The sequence below is a fragment of the Brachypodium distachyon genome, chromosome 4 (genome assembly GCF_000005505.3).
Source record: "Brachypodium distachyon strain Bd21 chromosome 4, Brachypodium_distachyon_v3.0, whole genome shotgun sequence".
NCBI classification, from domain to species: domain Eukaryota; kingdom Viridiplantae; phylum Streptophyta; class Magnoliopsida; order Poales; family Poaceae; genus Brachypodium; species Brachypodium distachyon.
Genome location: NC_016134.3, coordinates 48,288,522 through 48,306,461, shown reverse-complemented (window position 1 = coordinate 48,306,461; position 17,940 = coordinate 48,288,522). Strand labels below are relative to the sequence as shown.

Below are 17,940 nucleotides of genomic sequence, written 5' to 3'. Positions count from 1 at the left end.
TTCGGCTTTAATAATTTCCCCGTCATTCCGTCCGTTTTCGGTTAAACATGCAATGCAAGATGAGAGACCATGGATTAATTCATTCTTCATTTTGCTCCTGAGACAATTCAAGCGGTTTTGCCTCAGTGAATTGGTTTTGCCTTGTGCGCATATTATGCATGTCTTTCCTTGGGCCTGCAGTATGGTTCCGGCCCGATTCTCCGCCATTGCACTCTGTCGTGTTGGATCTGCCCCGCGTCCAACACAACATACGTTAGTGGGCCTGGAAGAGTATTTGGGCCGAGGTAGCTTGGCGCGGCAGAGATTCGGCCACGATTCCTAGAGTGGCTCCATCCTCTCAAAAAGAAAAGAAAAAGGATTTTGTTTTTGTATTTGTGCGCGAGACACTCACAGCGTACCACGTCAGCGTCATCCTCTTCTTCTTCTTCTTCCTCCTCGCGTCGAGCAGAGCAGAGCATCCATGATGATGCTCCAATGGCACGGCGGCAAGCTCAACCTCCAACCACAGCCCCTCCCTCCGCCCGCCCCGCCCCCATCATTCTTCCCTCCCTCTTCTTCTTCCTCGCGCGCCCACAACCACCTCCTCCACTCCGCCATCTCCCCCGCCCCGCAGCTCTCCCCCACCCACGACGGCGACGGCGACGAAAACGACGACGCTCTCCTGGCCCTCCTCCGCGCCGGCGACACGGACGCGGCCTACAAGCTCTTCGCCGCCTCCCCGACCCTCCCGGGCTCCCCCGCCGCGGCGTCCCGCCTCCTCGCGCAGCTCTCCTACACCTCCCCGCGCACCTTCCCGCGCGCCGCCGACCTCCTCCGCCGCCTCCGCGCCGAAGGCTCTCTCGGCCTCCTCGACGCCAACTCCCTCTCCCTCGCCGCCTCCGCCGCGGCCCGCTCCGGCCACGCGCGCCTCGCCTGCTCCCTCCTCCTCTCCATGCTCCGCCGCGGCCTCCTCCCGGACCGCCGCGCATACACCGCCGCCGTCTCCCGCCTCAGCCCGCCTTCCCGCGCGCTCCGCCTCTTCGACGCCGTCCTCCACCACCTCCGCCGCACCACCGACGCTCCAGCGTCGTCGCTGCCGGACACGGCCGCCTTCAACGCGGCGCTGAGCGCGTGCGCCGACGCCGGGGACTGCCGCCGCTTCCGCCGCCTGTTCGACGAAATGCGCGCCTGGGGCGCCGCCGCGGAGCCCGACGTGGTGACATACAACGTGGCCATCAAGATGTGCGCCCGCGCCGGCAGGAAGGACCTCGTCGCCCGCGTGCTCCCCCGGATCCTCGCCGCCGGCCTCGCCCCCGACGCCACCACCTTCCACTCCATCGTCGCCGCCTACGTCGGCCTCCGCGACATCCCCGCCGCCGAGGCCGTCGTCCAGGCCATGCGCGACCGCCGCGCCGACCTCTGCCTCCTGCTCCGCCAGCTCCCCTCATCACCATCATCTTCTTCGGACGCGGACGAGCACAGCCATGTCCTCGAGGACATCGTCGTCGGGGACGACGGCCAAGGCACGGAGAAGGCGCCATTGCTGCTGCCGAGGACGTACCCGCCGGACTCGAGGGTGTACACCACGCTGATGAAGGGGTACATGAACGCCGGCCGCGTGGACGACGTGGTGGCCATGGCGCGCGCCATGCGCCGCGAGGGGGAGACGATGCCGGCGAGCAAGCCGGACCACGTCACCTACACCACGGTCATGTCGACGCTGGTCGCCGCCGGCGACGTCGGCCGCGCGCACGCCCTGCTCGACGACATGGCGGGCGCAGGGGTCCCGGCGAGCCGGGTGACCTACAACGTGCTCATCAAGGGCTACTGCCAGCAGCTCCAGATGAGCAAGGCCAGGGAGCTCCTCCAGGAGATGATGTCAGCTGACGGCGGCGGCATCGAGCCCGACGTGGTGACATACAACACGCTGATGGACGGCTGCGTGCTGGCCGACGACAGCGCGGGCGCGCTGGCGCTGTTCAACGAGATGCGGTCGCGCGGGGTGGCGCCGTCCACGGCGAGCTACACGACGCTGATGAAGGCGTTCGCGGCGGCGGGGCAGCCGAGGGCCGTGCAGAGGGTGTTCGACGAGATGGACAGAGACCCCAACGCGGCGCCGGACCGGGCGGCGTGGAACATGCTGGTGGAAGGGTACTGCCAGCAGGGGCACCTGGAGTCGGCGAAGGCGGCGACGGAGAAGATGAAGGAGCGCGGCGTGCAGCCGGACGTGGCGACGTTCGGCAGCCTGGCCAAGGGAGTGGCGGCGGCGAGGAAGCCCGGGGAGGCGCTGGTGCTGTGGGGCGAGGTGAAGGCGCGGCGCGACGCCGGCGAGCTGAGGCCCGACGAGGAGCTCCTGGACGCGCTCGCCGACGTCTGCGTCCGGGGCGCATTCTTCAAGAAGGCCCTGGAGATCGTGGCGTGCATGGAGGAGAACGGCATCGCGCCCAACAAGACCAAGTACAAGAAGATCTACATCGAGATGCACTCCAGGATGTTCACCAGCAAGCACGCGTCGCAGGCCAGGCAGGACCGCCGCCGGGAGCGCAAACGGGCGGCGGAGGCCTTCAAGTTCTGGCTCGGCCTCCCCAACTCTTACTACGGCAGCGAGTGGCGGGTCGGCCCCCTCGACAGCAACAGCGAAGACGACGATGGCAACTACGAGTAGAGGCTTGTCTTTCTCTTCTGGTGAAAATTTTGACAAGACTCGAGATACTACTATACATACTGCTGCTGTTGTAACATTTTTACCATTGAATGAACGAGTCGTTCATTTCAACATGTTGCTCGTTCGATAAGATCTGGAGACTCACATAACGGGATTGAGATAATATTCAGAGCTATTAGCTGCTCTGCTGATGAGGATTCAGAATGAAAATTGCCATCTTTATTATTTACTACACACAAGCTGTGCTTGTGGCGTGATCCCAATAGTGCTGATTTTACAATTCGTGGAAAGAATAAAGGTAACAGAAAAAGGAAACCACTTCAACGAGGTTGCTGAAAGCACAAACACAAAATGAGATTCAGTGCCAGAGAATAAAACTCATGGCGGTGCTCTGTTCTTGTATACAACGTGTATGCTGGCCTCAAGAGAAGGTCAAGTGCAGGGTTAAGGAGTGTCAGATGCTGGCACGGTTTTGGAGTACTTGGTACAATCAAATGGACCAACATCTTGAGCTTTCCGCTTAACCTGCACAATATAAAAATCTCTTTGAGTTCCACTGAGTGTCAAAGATAACAAGGAATGCATGTCCTTCTGTTGCAAGGAAAAGTGCATCTACTTATCCATATTTCACATGCAAACTGAATTAGTATCTTGTGAATTCAAAGTGTGTACTCGAAGAATTGAGCATGTTTAGAGAAGATGAATTCCATATTCGCAATTCGATAGAAGCATACCGGTGACCATGGATTGGGTTCTGGAACAGCTTTGTCTGTAGGAGAATTCTGCACAGCTCCACTCTTCTGTTCCAAAACTTCCTGTCAAAAATATATTTACACGTCAGGTGCAAACCTCAAAGTGAAGATTATTGCATGCTTATATAGCTTATTTCAACAGATTATTGATCAAATTGCATTTCCCTGGTTGGTATGTACACTTGTACAGTAGTTCTACATGCAGTATAACCCCAGGGGACATGGCAATGCAATAGTTCTAACACTGCTACTGCTGAGATACTGGATTCGGATCAATTATAGTATCTACCTAATATTACCAAGAGAGCACGACAAAACTAAAGAAACAAGTTGGCATTAACAATTTTCGAGCAGGGGGTGGGGGAATATTGTACATTACAGCTGTTAGCTGTATATACAAAATTCAGATAAACCATCTCAACAACTCATATCTAGATGTAATGTTTGGAATTTCAGTGATGTCAATGAAACTGACCTCACCACAAGCCTCCATGGCAGCAAGCCATTCTTCCGTGAATGGTACCAACTGTTTTAGATGATCTTTAATGATAGTATTCTTGCCTGATTTTTTCACTGACTTATTCTTTCTGCAAAAGATAAGAACGAGACAACATCAAACACTATGCAATTAAAGCCACTTAACTTTATAAATTCAATATACTTGGTGCAGCCATACCCTTTAGGCGATGCATCCTCTGGAGCTGACAACTCATTTGTGTCAAGTTCCATATCGTCTTCAGTATTTGGTTCTTCCGATAAAACATGTAGTTCTTCCACTGGGAAAGAATCATGTACTTCTGTGTTACTGTCGATTGTAACTTCTATTGAATCACCAAAGTCTGCACGAGGCATAGGTGTTGTAGGTTCCATAGGGGGGCATTTTGTACACCTATAATCACCGTCACACTCACACCCTATTAACAACTGAACTTCCTCGCCAACATGTGAACTATCTACGTCAAGCTCCACTCCGCCATCAGTACCTGGTTCTTCTGATGAAGTAGGTCGTTCTTCATTACACAAAGAACCATGTAAATCTGTTGTACTGTCAACTAAAGCTGGTTTTATATCAATTGAATTACCACACTGTTCCACCCCATCTGCACATACTGGAGACTCCACTGTTTCCTTCAGAGTGGAGCCTTCAGTACTATACTGTTTGCAGGAATCGAAGTCACACAAGAAGTCAGGACCTGGAGTGTGATTGTTGTCTTCTAACAAAGAAACTGCCACCGCTGTCTCTCCAGCAAGAGACATTTCCATGTCAATTGCTACACTGGCACAATTGTCTAACTTGCTTTGACACTTGGGATCATCAAGGGTGCGCACTTGAGAAGAAATGCAAGAAGATGACAGTTTAGCTTCACGAGAGCAGGAATCATCAGCAGGCTCAATGTTTGAGGGGCAAATAGCTTTAACATAGTCTGAATCCTCAATAGGTTCAGTTCGGTTGATAATGCCCCTTCCTTCTACTTGTAATGCATCACTTAACGAATTTGGCACAACATTCTGTTCTGAACTCAATGGCAGTGAACTAGCTCCACTTCCACCAGAGAAGCAATTGACATTTCGCATCGGTTCAGTATTTGTATTTCTCAATTTTGCGGAGTATGTTATTATACCTTTTGACGAGGATTCTTTCCCAGAACACACATTAGCATGCTGCAGACCAGGCAATGAAGAGTCCAAAGTGTTGAGAGTGCTCTCATTAGTTACAGGATGCACAGGAGGCTTCAAAGTAGCAGGGCAATTGGTTGGCAGCTCCTTCGTTAGATAGTGTCTGCTTTTAAAATCATCAGGCTGCTTGTATCTAGGAGGCTTTAAAAGTGATGATGTATTTCCAGTAAAGCAGTTCTTTGAATTTCCTTGAGCAGTATCGCCAGTCGACACAGGAGCATGCCAGAGTCTGCTTTTTGGATCCTCGGGCTGCCTATATCTAGGAGGCTTTGAAAGTGATGAAGTATTTCCAGCCAAGGAGCTCTTTGCATTTCCTTGAGAAATATTGACAGAAGGCTTTCCCTGAAAAAATAACAGTGAGGCAAGAAAGTTTTGACAAGAGAAATCTCAAGAAAATAAGAATCAAATGACAAAGGAAGCCAACATCAAGTTGGAAGCTAAATTACTTTAAGAAGAGAAACAAGAACTTGTACCAGCTCAGACATCTATTTAGTTCTTCCTATGACAAAATTAATGAGATCCCTTAGTTCATCTATTTAGTAGTGTATGTAGGATGTCATCCCTTGTTTCCAGCAATTCTCATACCATCCTTGTGCTACATATGCAATTATACATTACAAGGTACTCTATAACCTAAAACAATTAATTGCCAATACTCTCCAGATGTATGTTCTCACAAAATACCTTCCATACAAATCACAATATCAGCACCATTATCTTTCATACATCTGCAGGGAACTAACTGAAAGCTTGGTCATATGCTAGCAAGAACTTCACAACCACAGTGAAGATAAGAAACAACACCACGTGCATCAGACCACGATGAACAGAAGATGTATTCTAACAATATAAAGTTTTGTTGGGAGATATGGTGGAGAGCAATGGCATGTTTCAATAATAGGTCTATCATGCCATTGCCTCTGGTCCTGTTTGCAAAGCTCAAGGAGAGGCGCAACCTGGATCTTTATTTTTGGCTGTTAAGCACCCAGCACAAGTTCTGGGTGTGCTTTAATTTCTATTTCGCTCGTGTTTGTTAGCAGGCTTTGTTTGGCTTGTAATTATGTTCTAACTCTGTTTGCTTCTTTATCTATGGCAACACAAAGCTTTTGTCACCATTAGAAAAAATGAAAAATATAAAACCATCACACACAACTAGGTATGGAAGAGTGTAACAGGCTACCTGAGCGAAAAAACCGACTGAAGGTGAAGGCATGCGTAGTGCTGATGGCTTAGCAAAAGTTGACGTGGGGACACCAGCCGAACTGGATGGCTTATTTTGTGAATATGTTGAAAAACTTTCACATTTCCTAGAACCACTGGCTTCTTCATGGATGGCGGTAACAGCAGGCACCTGCACAAGAAATAATATGTTCTGATTACTGCTAAAAAAAGCAGGTAGATTTTCCAAATGGTGGTTCAGACCATATTATATGTAACAACACTTCAATTACTAAAGGGTCCGCAAGAAATCTTGTTTTTTTAGGTACAATTAAGATTTAAAAATGTCTTTTCTTGTGCTGAGAGGACAGCAGGACGCTACAGCCTACATGCCATTCTCAACTGTTATTTTTCTCCAAACTGACTAAATTAACCTTATCGTTACTCAGAAGAAAAACCGTTGCCCTTTTGTATAACAAATTAGATATGGTCAAGAGCTTCATAAAACAAGATATGAAAATCTCAAATCTCAGTGTAAAAATTCAGATTTAAATATCCCCAATTTTCAGGGCTTTAGATCTTTGTTTTTATCAGGCTCGGTGATACAACTAAAATTGCCTGAAATATCAGTGATTCTCCCATGTTAAAATGGTAATTAGTTCTACCACTCACCACATCCTTCTCTATGTTTGGTCCAAAAGATTTAGTTGAAGATGTAGGCTTGATCTTCGATTTAAGCTGCAGTCCGTCCACTCTAGGTCTGCGCTCAGTTTTAACTGAAAATAGCAGTGCAATGAATTAGACAGTTGGTAGTAGCATACAAGAGTGCAAATAGGTAAGCTAAATGACAAGCAAATGCCATTGGGAAATCTGGGAGGTCAAGTAAAAGAAAATGTTCCAAGATCTGTCTTCTTTAAAAAGCCAGGTAAATATAAGAATACCTGGAGGTAACATCTTGCTTAGTTTAGATACGTTTCTCGACGATGAGGCACTTGTTGGGACCACGGGAATAGAAGGTTGGGACTTTTTCGGTGTTCTTAACATCTGAGCTGTAGCACTTAAGTTTGGCACCTTCTTCGTTGTATAAACAAGTTAAGGGTAACAGCACTTATAGTTATCAACACTTAAACTTAGAACTGTAGTATTGGCAACAACTTAACCCTACTGCTGTTAAGAAAAACTATGAGTTGTCCAATTAACTCAAAACTTGACAAAGGATATGCATATCCAGCTGGTGACCGTGGTATGCACTTTTGGATGCTTCGAGCAGACCTTTTATCCTGTGTTCCCTGCAATTGGCCAGAAAAGAGCAATTGTATTGCACGATTATTAGCGTTTGCCACTACCATAGGTAAACAATGCACTGAGTCTTCACTGATGAACTGACCGCAAGCTCATCCGAGTCAGAAGTTTTTGCAGGAGAAAACAATTTCCTTCCCTTGTTCTCGGCAGTCCGATACTTGACAAACAATTTGCCACGGGAGTCCTCAGCGACTTCCTTCAGCACGGATGCACTGCCGGATCTCCCAAACCTACAGAATGGGGAAGCAGTAGCACCACCGACCCCTGGGCCAGGGCTCCTGCTTGGCTTCATTTGGGAGCCGCTGAGCACAGAGAGCTCCGTGTTGTCCAAAACACCTGCGAATTCCACCAAAATCAGTTTAGCCCCAGGCAGATCTAGCATGGGAGAGCTGGGCAAGAGTTACGGCACCTTCTTCGGTGAAGAAAGCAGGGTTCCATGCTATGCTCTTCCTGAGGTTGAAACCCCCAAGCTTCTTCTTCCTCTTTGTAGAGACAGTCCCCTCCGCGCGCAGCGTGCTGTTCTCTTGGTCATGGCAGATGTTCTCTTTGTCGCAAGTTTCCATGGGTAGTGGTGGAGAATCTATACTAAATCAGAAACCTAGAATTACTTCCTACCCACGGATTCCTCACAGAATCTGTAGACTAAAGCCGCAGGGATGGACCAGCACAACACAGCAGCGTTGCGCGAAATTCTAGAGATGAAAATCTCGCCGCCGCGCTAAAAAATTGGCAGGCACAGAACATCTAGGGCTCCAACCGCCCGCCCGTCAAATTTGAAATGAAATCGCGCGCGCCCGTGCCGGCAGAGAGAGGGAGAAGGGGTCTCACCGGATCCGGCGGCGTCGGGGATGTGGCGCGGAGAAGCCATGCGCGCGTGCGTTGATCCCGCCGGAAATGAAGCCGTCCCGGGAGGCTGCGGCGGCGGCGGAGAAGGGGGAACGGGGGACGAGGAACTGAATATGTTTCTTCCTCCTCTGGGAGAGGACTTGAGCGCCTGCGTGCGGATCTCCGCTCCGCGCCGCAGCTGGTTGACCTCGTAGATGCCCTCCGTCGGCCTCGGCCACCGCCGGTCGCCGGTAGTGAGAGAGGTGGGAGATTTAGATTTGAGCCGATTTGATTGCGGGGGAACGAACGGGCCGGGCGCGCAGACTCAGAGGCCGAACCCACCAAGACAACGAGCTTAATTTGGGCCTCCCAACAAATGTGAATCTAGGGCCGCTTTGGTCCATTTGAGAAACGAAATGAGGAAGAAACACACATATATTTGGTCACAAGTGTCCGTTCGCTCCAACTTTAAGTACTAGTCGTGTATTTTATTTTTTTAGAAAATATTAACGCGTACATTTTTTGTTCATGTCTCAACTATATAGAAAAAAGTATCATAGTAATCTATAATTGTTATATTGAATTTCATAGTGGAACAAATTTTATGCAATACCGAAATGGATTAAATATTTCGTAGTTATCATGTCTAACAATAACACTCCCTCTCGATGCATAATTGTCTAACAAAAAAGTTATCTATTCAATATTGTCCTGGGATCTTTCCAGCTCTTCCATTTTGTCATTTCTTCTTTTCTTCGTGCCACAGTGTCATCTTTGAGATGGTTCAGCTTATTATTCCTCACTTTTCATGTTTGCTCTTCTCGGCATGTATCCCTATTATGCTGCTTCTTTATATGAAGGTGCTTCATGAGCGAGTGTGACATACCATGGTATGGTGACTTTGTCTTTCGAACTTTCTCCATATGCTGCTGACACTATAAAAAATAAATCACAAATCAACCTTTATTCGACAACCACCATGTAGTTTGTTGCTACCAACAAAAAAACGATACTAGTGCGCGGCCGGGCAGGCATCTATCGCTCCGACGCCGTCCGATCGCTTAGGCATGAGTGTGTGTGCCTTTGATCCCACGGCTTGAGGGGGTTGCACGGGTTTTCTCTATTGAACATTAGATTCAAGGAAAAATAAATAGTAAAATACAGCACCAGTTCATGAACTCGGCAAAAATGGATATTCAGTCCACGAATTCGGAAAACACACATTTAAATCCTAAACTGGGGCTACTGTGTCACTTTAGTCCAAAAACGGTTCGGTGAGGCTTAAACACGTCACGTGGCCGCCACATCGGATTCGGCAAAGACCGCGGGCTGCTACTCGATTTTCTTAGGTTTTTTTTGCAACGGCATGGTTCTCAGGGCCCTAGGATCCTCGTCTGGGCGCGGCCGCCTTGCCTCTCACGGGGCGGCTCGGGCACGGTGATTTTGCAAAAAGAAATCTGAGAAAATCGAGTAGCAGTCCGGTCCTAACCGAAGCTGACGTGGCAGCTACGTGGTGTGTTTAAACCTCGCCGAACCATTTTTTGACTAAAGTGACACAGTAGTCTCAGTTTAGAAGTTTAAGTGTGCGTTTTCCGAATTCGTGAACTAAAGTGTTCTTTTTTGCCGAGTTCATGGACTAGTGGTGTATTTTACTAAAAAAAATATCAAACATCAAAATGTATTTTATTTTGTAAAAAAACCCCGCAATTGAATTGGACAAAAGACGAAGAAATTTGAAATCAACCCGTTAATATTAGTTTTAGAATTTAATAAGACCAGTCACGCAAAGTGTTCCAGTTCGGTTCCCAAATCCCCTCGTCTGCGCCGCCGATCATGGCCTCCGCCGCCGCTGACGACGACCTCGACCTCGCCTTCCGCCTCCAGCTCGCCGAGGCCCTCCAAGCATCTCTCCGCCTCGACACCCGTAACCCCTCCTCTTCCAAAACCCCTGCAATCGCCTCCTCTTCTACGTCGTCGTCGTCGTCTCGACCCGGGCCATTGGACTCGGACGCGGCGTACGCGCTAGCCCTCCACGCCGCGGACCTCAGGCGCGCCGAGGAGGACCACCGCTACGCCAAGGCCTGCCGCGCCTACCACGCGCGGGCCGCCGCCTCCGTCCGCGTGGCGGCCCACGACGCCGTCTTCGCGCGCGAGCTCGCCGCCGTCCCGGAGGACCGGTGGGCCGACGACGGCGACAACATCGAGCGGCCCCTCGAATCCTCCGCCGCCGCCGGCCCCCTCTTCCGGGTCTTCTTCAAGGGCATGTCCAGCAAGGAGGTCGTGGCGCCGCGGGACCGGGACCCCGGCGTCGCCGCGCTCGCCGTCGCCATCTGCGGGCCACAGGGGGAGGTGGTGCTCAGGGTGCAGAAGCCCGTGCAAGCGTTCGTCGGCGGCCGCATGACGCTTGAGGTCATGGCGCTCAACGAAGGCCTCCACGCCGCGCTCGGGCTGGGGATCCAGAGCGTCAAGATTGTCACCGATTACAGGTCGCTCAGCAATCATGTATGTATGCCTTCGAATTCGATCATACAAATTCCAAATGTTTGCATCTGTGATCTGTTTTTTTACCACTGTTAATTAGTACATAAGTAGTACAGTAGATGCTTACTCGAAGGGCCTGATGAACAACACACAGAATATATTAGCGTCGACAGAGAATCTTCTTGCCAAAAATGTGATGCACGACACAGTATATATTTAGTGTTGCATTTTCATCATGCTTAGGGTACTCGGTAGTTCCAGAGGGTGTTCGATATAGAGCGAGTGATGAGAAATCCCATATTAGAGGAGATGAGAATAGAGCCGGCCTCTTTTGAGTTCATGATCAATGGAAAAGTTTGCTTCAGAGGAGTGACAGGGGCTTTAGCAAATATCATTCAGAATTTCATGTACAGACATACATCTTGCTGTATAGTTCACTACTTCAGTGACAACTGCTTATGATCTAAATTTCACTGTTTGTTCACCAGAAATGGTGCCTTAAAAGCTGGTGTATCAGTTTCACATCTAATTCGTTGCTAGTCTTGGTTTTCACTCCATGATAGAAGTATCTGTCATTTCACGTTTTGCATACTTGTTTAGATGATCTTGGTTTGCATAACTTCATATATATATATTCGTTTTGGGCGAAGGTGTACATGTAAATTGAATGGTCAAGTAGTCAGATTTTTTAGAACTGTTCTTATTATGAGTATTGTACATGCATGGAAAATATACACTACTAGACTCTCACTCTCATTTCCTAATATTTGGAGTGCAGTTACTTGGATATTGGCATCCGACACAAAAGAAGGTTATAGATGTGTTAAATCAGGCTGCGTCACTACGAAAGAAATTTCAGCGATGCCAAATCTCACTTGTTCAACGAAACCAACTTGACTACGTGATGAAATTAGCAAGAGATTCAATAGATTCCCAGGTTGCCAAAGCTGCTGCCATGGATGCTAGCAAGGAGAAAAGGGAGACATGCACCATATGCTTGGAAGACACTGATGTCACTAAAATTCATGCAGTCGAAGGTTGTGGGCATCGCTTTTGCTTCTCCTGCATGAAGGAGCATGTGAAAGTTAAGCTGCTCGACGGAACGCTCCCAGCTTGCCCACAGGATGGTTGCACTACAAAGCTATCTGTGGAGGGCTCAAAGATATTCCTATCGCCCCGACTGTTAGATATCATGGTGCAGCGCATCAGGGAAGCGCAGATCCCTCCTACTCAAAAGATCTATTGTCCATATCCCAAGTGCTCAGCGTTAATGTCCTTGAGTGAAGTGATACGCCCAATGCAAGAATCTTCCTCAAAGTACACCATTGCTGATGCTGCCACATTGAGGAACTGTGTCAAATGCAGAGGCTCATTCTGCATCAGCTGCAAGGTCCCATGGCATGACAGAATGAGTTGCTACGACTACAAGAGAAGGTACCCTCATGCTCGTCCAGAAGACGCAAAGTTACAGAACCTTGCCCGGCAGCAGCTGTGGCGCCAGTGTATCAAATGCAAGCACATGATTGAACTCGCGGAGGGTTGCTACCATATGACTTGTGTGTGAGTATCTACCTCTGATTGTGCCATTTTCATCTTTCTTTACTAATCATACTCTAAAGAATTTATGATTACAAATTTCCATGCCAGTCTGCTCCTCTTTGAATGCGTTTCATGCCTAATTGCTCACTGCCCCAGACTTGTTTCCTCTTTAACATTTACATGCATCTTGTTCTTGCTTAATTCCTGCAGGTGTGGCTACGAATTCTGCTACACCTGTGGGAAAGAATGGAAGGAGAAGAAAGCAACCTGCTCCTGCCCGCTGTGGGATGAAGGCAACATTATCCATGATGACAGCGACGAGGACGACGACGACGACGACGACGACTACGATGAGGATGAGGATGATGATGATGATTACTACCCAGCAAACCAGGATCACGGTCGTCATCATGGTGGTGGAGGCGCCCAAGTTCACTATGGCTACAACAACAATCCCGGCCGCCATCGTCGCGGTGGAGCGCCAAGAATTTTCTACAACTACAATAACTAGTCCATTGGACCGAAAATTCTCTATCAACTTAGTTCGGAGTATAACTGATACTGCTATTATCTAAGCTGGATATCCTACCGTGCAATATTTCACTAGGTTTAGTTCATGGCCTATGTTCTGGCTCTGATATTAATTAGCTGTGTTTTGTTTTTGCTCAATGATCTTCTCTGGATAGCATGCCATACTTCTCAGAACATAGCTCTGATATTTTATTTGCTCGCCACTAAATCTTAATTCTCAAACAAAAAAGAACCCACAACTGATTAGTCATGCCTGAGGGCAAACACAAGAAAGGAGCATGGATTGCTTGATAAGTAACAGATGAAAGTAAGCTCAGCAGGAAGAAAGAGCAGCATGTGTACACATGTAGTTCCTGCCATCTACTATACATACAGTGGTGTGAAGGCCTATGAAGATGTAAAATCAAAATGTTTTCCTCGAGAGGGGAAAGGTTACAAGAACCTAACATTTGGAAAGAAGGCCGTGTGGAAAATCTGTCCTGTTTCTTTGCAACAAGGGCATAAAAACTTCCGTTGCATGGCTCCAGTTTTCTGTTTTTACAAAATAGAGGTAACCAGCCAAGCCAGTTCATCCTCTGGAACCCACCATGGTTTTCTTCTCATTTAATGGGTCTGTCGACTCGCTCTCAGCTTCGATCATCGCCTTCTTGGCGAGCTCATAGCCTGCAAAGTTCATTGCTCCGAGAGGCGCGATCCAGAAGAAGCGGGGTATCGCGCCCTTGAAGAGCCCGAGAGGGCCCTCGTTCCGGAGGATGGAAAAGACTATCAACTGCATGGAGACCGGTGTGCCTGGAGGGGCAGTCATCATCCGGGTCTTCATCACATCGAAAGGGGTGGTGACAACTGCTGCGAGCCCTCCAGACAATGCTCCGACGGCTATAGTTTCCCATGGTTCCAAGTCTCTGTTCAAGACATGTTGTGCCCCCTACAAAAGAAAGGGCATGGTCATTATTAGATAAATTAAATTTAGTTTTGGAAAACTAATAAGGTATGTCTGGATTTTAGACAGTTGCATTTCAACTTTGGACAACTACCAGTGAATCGACTATATATTGAAGTTACTAGTTCAACCCTTAAACTATGGCCTAGCTGGTATCAATCTTACGGCTGGCATCTTTGAAGAAAACAGAACACGCAAAATAATTAATGTCAGTCATCCATCGATAGACGCATGGAACAGAATTCCATCGACTTGCCATTTTGAAACCATTTTCAGATCCATGAAAAAATTCAAACCTATGGAGTTGATAATAAGCTTTATAAGGCCACTCAAGGTAGGCAATAATAAGTTACAAAAATAAGGATCGAAGAATGCCAATTTGAAGCTATGGTGTATGTTTAGAATTAGTAAGAATTTGGGATACCTTTTTAGCTTCAGCATAGAGGCACATTCCAGCAACATAGAATGGAACCTCACGACAGAGTGTGGCACCAGTGCCACGGAAGAAGCCCTTTATGCCATCTTTTTTCATGGTACCAACAATGGCTTCCCCTACATTGTCAAATATTCCAGCCTGCAAACGTTGCTTAAGAACCTCACAAGGAATACGGACGGCAGTCCCCAGGATTGTGCTGCAGAAGGAAGCCAACGATTGCACCTGCAGAAGAGCAGCTCATAAGGCAAAATGGCTATTGGAGTACTTTATGTTGCCAATATCCTTGTTCAGATGTAGAGGGCCGGCCGGCAGAGTTTGTGCTATGACTGCAAACTTTCAAACTTTCTGATGTGAGGCTGACAAGGTGGGTCCAAACTCAATGCCAAGGAGACACTGAGTGGATCATACAAAACTTGAGACTTTGTATTCCAGATTATAGCCAAGGTAAGTTTGCACGACGAACAGTAAAGACTAAAGAGTACCTGAATCTCCGGAAGTGTTGGAGCCACTCTTACTAATATGAGCTTACTTGCTTCAAAGATTCCTGTCCTCAAACCATGGCTGCAAATGGCATGATGTGAACAGGCATGCAGTCTACAAAAGAATGCTTTTATTGAACTTTGAAGAAGAACAGACCTTGAAAACTGTCCGAGAATTGCAGGGATAGAACCTCGATAGAGTCCTCGAAGCCCAATCTGTGGAAGCTTTGCAATGAGCTCTGGAAATGAGAGCGTAGAAGCTTGGACACGTGTCTGATAATAAGAAAAGACATGAACTTGAATGAGAAATCTCCCAAAGCGATAATTAGATTGCAGTCGGCGTAGGCCTAAACACAGGACAAGGTAAGTAACATATAGCAGTAGCAGGTGCCCTGCCCAACATATTATACAGTAAAACTATAAGATGTAATAACTAATGCTCTGACAAGGAGTGCAAGACGTATATGTTGTTTGATACTATATGTAATAAAGTCAAACCTAATGTTGTTATATATGGCTTCAGTAACTTTGGTCATTAAGATATCCTGCTGTTTTAGTAAATATCCAGTGAAAATATTGCTGAATCAGTGCTTTGGAGAACAAACTTGTTTGAACTAAAAGGTAAATGGAAGCATGCTGCTATACCTTCATTGTATCAATAGGATGCAACATAGAAGTAGAAAGCGCACTAGCAAGACCTCCAGCTAAAGCCGACTTCAAAACATTTCCAGCTGATATTTCTACAGGTGGGGGAACTGCAACCAGAGTAGCAGCCTCAAACCAAATGTTCCTGAATGCATTTGCAAGTGAAGAATGAATCAATTGTAATATGAGTATCAGTACTGCTAGAAGATAGTCAAGAAAGGGTAATTATTGCCATCTCTAGTTGGACGTTCACTCAAGTTAACTCAGATGTAATATTTAATAGCTCAAGATGATATATTAGACATACCGAGGATCATCTTCAAGGCGCTCTGAAGGAAGTAGAAGCATGAAACTGCGGAAGTGGCTGTATGAAATTGATCCTTCAGAGTCTGCATTTAGATATCGCAGCATGGCAGCAGCATTATCTTCATTGGACGGAAGGCCTGCACCTTTTAATGATTCAAGGATTTGATTTTTGTGAAGTGTCCCGGACTTGCTCAAACATAATGTGGTGTAAGCCCGGAGGATTGTTGCCTCCTTCTGCTCCATCAAGGATTGAAATTGTTTCCACCCAATAGATTTTGAAAAATAGTTACTTCGGGTGCGCCGTAACAAATCCCGAGCATACCTCCTAGGCAATCGCCTATTTTTCATTGCAACTTCAAGGTCTTCCAGGGTGACTTGACCATCACCATCTCTGTCCAACTCCTCAAAGAATCGCTTTCCTGCAGCAACACAAATACGCAGTAAAGCGGTGTAACATGCCAAAAAAAACTCTATTCATTTCGAGTAGATCAACAAATCAACCTTTCCAGAACTAAGATCTCAAGAAAGATTCAGTAACGTTTGTGTCAGAATAACGGCATCAAGCCAATCTATGTAGCTCTAGATCTATTAACTTTAGATGATACAATACCCTAACAACAGTTACACTACCAGTGGAGAGAAGTGCCTGATAGGTAATGGTGCATAGTCTGAGCAGCTTTTATTAAAATTGAAAAATTTATATGATGGCACTACCATGTTCTCCAGTAGTTAATGAGGCTGACTGCTAATGGCAAGTACCAACTCACAAGCCTTACATACATTTTCAACGCAAGGGGAGTAGAAGAGTATCACATCAGATGATCAGAACTACAGGTTAGGACAGACCCTAAATTTGCAAATTTGAAGGCGATCTGTGTGAATAAGACAACTGATATGCATAATTAGGAATCAACATACTTTGTAGATTGCAAGATTTATCCTACAGTTGTTCCATTTGGCACCATTATAATAGATAATGGCATTCTTTATTTGACAAAACACATGATAATGGTTATAAACTTATAATACCTTCGAATTCAGCATACCGGAAGAAGTCCTGCACGGAGAAAAGCTTCTTCTTGTCTGGATGGCTATCTACCGAAGTTGACAATCTGCCAACCAGCTGCGGAACTAACTCGATCAGCTCCGTCAGCGAAACCGTGGACAGAGTCGACCGCAGCCGTTCCACGTTCGACAATGGGATGTTGAGCAACCGGCCGGCAAACTTCTGCGGCGGCTGTGGAGTAGTACCATCACCACCAGCACTGCCAGCCCCTTCTCTGTCCCCAGTCACACTCGCAGGGCCCTCCTGGCCAACAGCTGGTGGCGCCGAGGCAGGCAAGTCATCGCCAAAGCTCGCTGGCGGTGCCCCAACCCTGGCGAACCCCAGGTTGGAAAGGAACCCATCGAAGTCAGCCTTCTTGCCAACAATCACCTTCCTGACAACCCGAAACTGGTCGATTCGCAGGGCGGCGCTGCCGATTTCCTCGCCTTTCTGCTTGCAGGCGCCCTCCAGCATCTGCAGGTTGTGCGCCAGGGCGTCGAACGCAATGCAGAGCAGAAGCTCCAGCTGCTGCTCCTGCTGCTTCTTGCCAGTGTCCCGGAGCGGCGGCAAGGGCGGCGAATGCTTGGCCCGGCCGCGCTTGGGCTTGTGGTGGTCGTCGTTGCCGAAGCATCTGGAGAATGAGCGGAGGGGCTTGTGGAGGAAGTTGGCGAGCGCAACGTGGAGGTGGAGGAGGCAGTCCGGCTGCCGCTGCTGCTGCTTGGAATCGGAATCGGATCCTGGGAGGTGGATGGGGAGGTGGAGGTGGGCGAGGGCGCCGCGGGCGGCGGCGAGGAAGGAGTCGAGGGGGTGCTGGTCGGCCGCCATCGCGACGGCGCAGGCGGGCGGCGGCGGCGGAGGCACTAGGTGGGGCGGTGGCGGTGGATCCCGGCGGGTGGCGGGAAAGGCCGCATGATTGGTTAACCGGAGGCAGGCAGGCCTCTGTAGTTGCCTGCGGAGGTTGAACAAATGGAGGTCCCCTTTCCTTCCGGCGAGCTAGCGGCGGCGGAGGAGGAGAGGAAGAACCTGAGCCTGAGGCCGGAAGGAGGAGGGGAGACGGGAGGTGGAGAAGCGGCGAGCCGCGAGCACGAACCCAAAACGACAGAATAAAAGACCATTTCTTTAGAGGGGGCAAAAAACGATTTTTCGTGGGGAATAAAATATGATGGCCTTATTTTTTTTA

At 48.2% G+C, this 17,940-nt stretch overlaps 4 protein-coding genes across 5 annotated transcripts; 2 read left to right on the top strand and 2 right to left on the bottom strand.

Moving 5' to 3' along the window:
- Nucleotides 1-363: 363 nt before the first annotated feature.
- LOC100828935 (pentatricopeptide repeat-containing protein At3g09650, chloroplastic) lies at nt 364-2,774 on the top strand. Its single transcript, XM_003577127.4, has one exon. The coding sequence runs from the start codon at nt 461-463 to the stop codon at nt 2,642-2,644; it is 2,184 nt and encodes a 727-aa protein (XP_003577175.2). The 5' UTR covers nt 364-460; the 3' UTR covers nt 2,645-2,774.
- Nucleotides 2,775-2,845: 71 nt separating this feature from the next.
- Nucleotides 2,846-8,681, bottom strand: LOC104584814. Of its 2 annotated transcripts, none has more exons than XM_010240531.3 (11): nt 8,362-8,681; nt 7,943-8,113; nt 7,619-7,869; nt 7,453-7,520; nt 7,173-7,312; nt 6,904-7,007; nt 6,254-6,424; nt 4,073-5,415; nt 3,872-3,983; nt 3,379-3,459; nt 2,846-3,169 (listed from the first exon to the last, which is right to left on the bottom strand). In XM_010240531.3, the coding sequence occupies exons 1-11, from the start codon at nt 8,399-8,401 to the stop codon at nt 3,089-3,091; spliced, it is 2,562 nt and encodes an 853-aa protein (XP_010238833.1). In that variant the 5' UTR covers nt 8,402-8,681; the 3' UTR covers nt 2,846-3,088. The 2 variants fall into 2 exon arrangements, with proteins under 2 accessions (XP_010238833.1, XP_010238834.1); XM_010240532.3 differs by having other exon boundaries at nt 7,943-8,118; nt 8,362-8,680.
- Nucleotides 8,682-10,132: 1,451 nt separating this feature from the next.
- Nucleotides 10,133-13,087, top strand: LOC100828328. Its single transcript, XM_010240530.3, has 3 exons — nt 10,133-10,860; nt 11,618-12,399; nt 12,589-13,087. Exons 1-3 carry the CDS (start codon nt 10,192-10,194, stop codon nt 12,887-12,889), a joined length of 1,752 nt encoding a protein of 583 aa, XP_010238832.1. The 5' UTR covers nt 10,133-10,191; the 3' UTR covers nt 12,890-13,087.
- Nucleotides 13,088-13,152: 65 nt separating this feature from the next.
- LOC100840873 (mitochondrial substrate carrier family protein C) lies at nt 13,153-17,722 on the bottom strand. The gene is made up of 7 exons (XM_003579015.4): nt 16,745-17,722; nt 15,717-16,134; nt 15,410-15,554; nt 14,922-15,037; nt 14,768-14,846; nt 14,274-14,507; nt 13,153-13,834 (listed from the first exon to the last, which is right to left on the bottom strand). Exons 1-7 carry the CDS (start codon nt 17,583-17,585, stop codon nt 13,478-13,480), a joined length of 2,190 nt encoding a protein of 729 aa, XP_003579063.1. The 5' UTR covers nt 17,586-17,722; the 3' UTR covers nt 13,153-13,477.
- Between the last annotated feature and the right edge of the window lie 218 nt (nt 17,723-17,940).

Bases quoted from the DNA above. Each gene is read 5' to 3' on its own strand.
- LOC100828935 (XM_003577127.4), top strand. From the start codon at position 461: ATGATGATGCTCCAATGGCACGGCGGCAAGCTCAACCTCCAACCACAG.
- LOC104584814 (XM_010240531.3), bottom strand. From the start codon at position 8,401: ATGGCTTCTCCGCGCCACATCCCCGACGCCGCCGGATCCG. The intron at 3,460-3,871 runs GTCAGTTTCATT...TATTTTTGACAG, and splicing joins CCATGGAGGCTTGTGGTGAG to GAAGTTTTGGAACAGAAGAG. The intron at 3,170-3,378 runs GTATGCTTCTAT...TATATTGTGCAG, and splicing joins AACCCAATCCATGGTCACCG to GTTAAGCGGAAAGCTCAAGA.
- LOC100828328 (XM_010240530.3), top strand. From the start codon at position 10,192: ATGGCCTCCGCCGCCGCTGACGACGACCTCGACCTCGCCTTCCGCCTC. The intron at 10,861-11,617 runs GTATGTATGCCT...TTTGGAGTGCAG, and splicing joins ACAGGTCGCTCAGCAATCAT to TTACTTGGATATTGGCATCC. The intron at 12,400-12,588 runs GTGAGTATCTAC...TAATTCCTGCAG, and splicing joins TGCTACCATATGACTTGTGT to GTGTGGCTACGAATTCTGCT.
- LOC100840873 (XM_003579015.4), bottom strand. From the start codon at position 17,585: ATGGCGGCCGACCAGCACCCCCTCGACTCCTTCCTCGCCGCCGCCCGC. The intron at 16,135-16,744 runs GTATTATAAGTT...GTGTTGCTGCAG, and splicing joins CCGGTATGCTGAATTCGAAG to GAAAGCGATTCTTTGAGGAG. The intron at 14,847-14,921 runs GTCTGTTCTTCT...TGCCATTTGCAG, and splicing joins ATTCTCGGACAGTTTTCAAG to CCATGGTTTGAGGACAGGAA.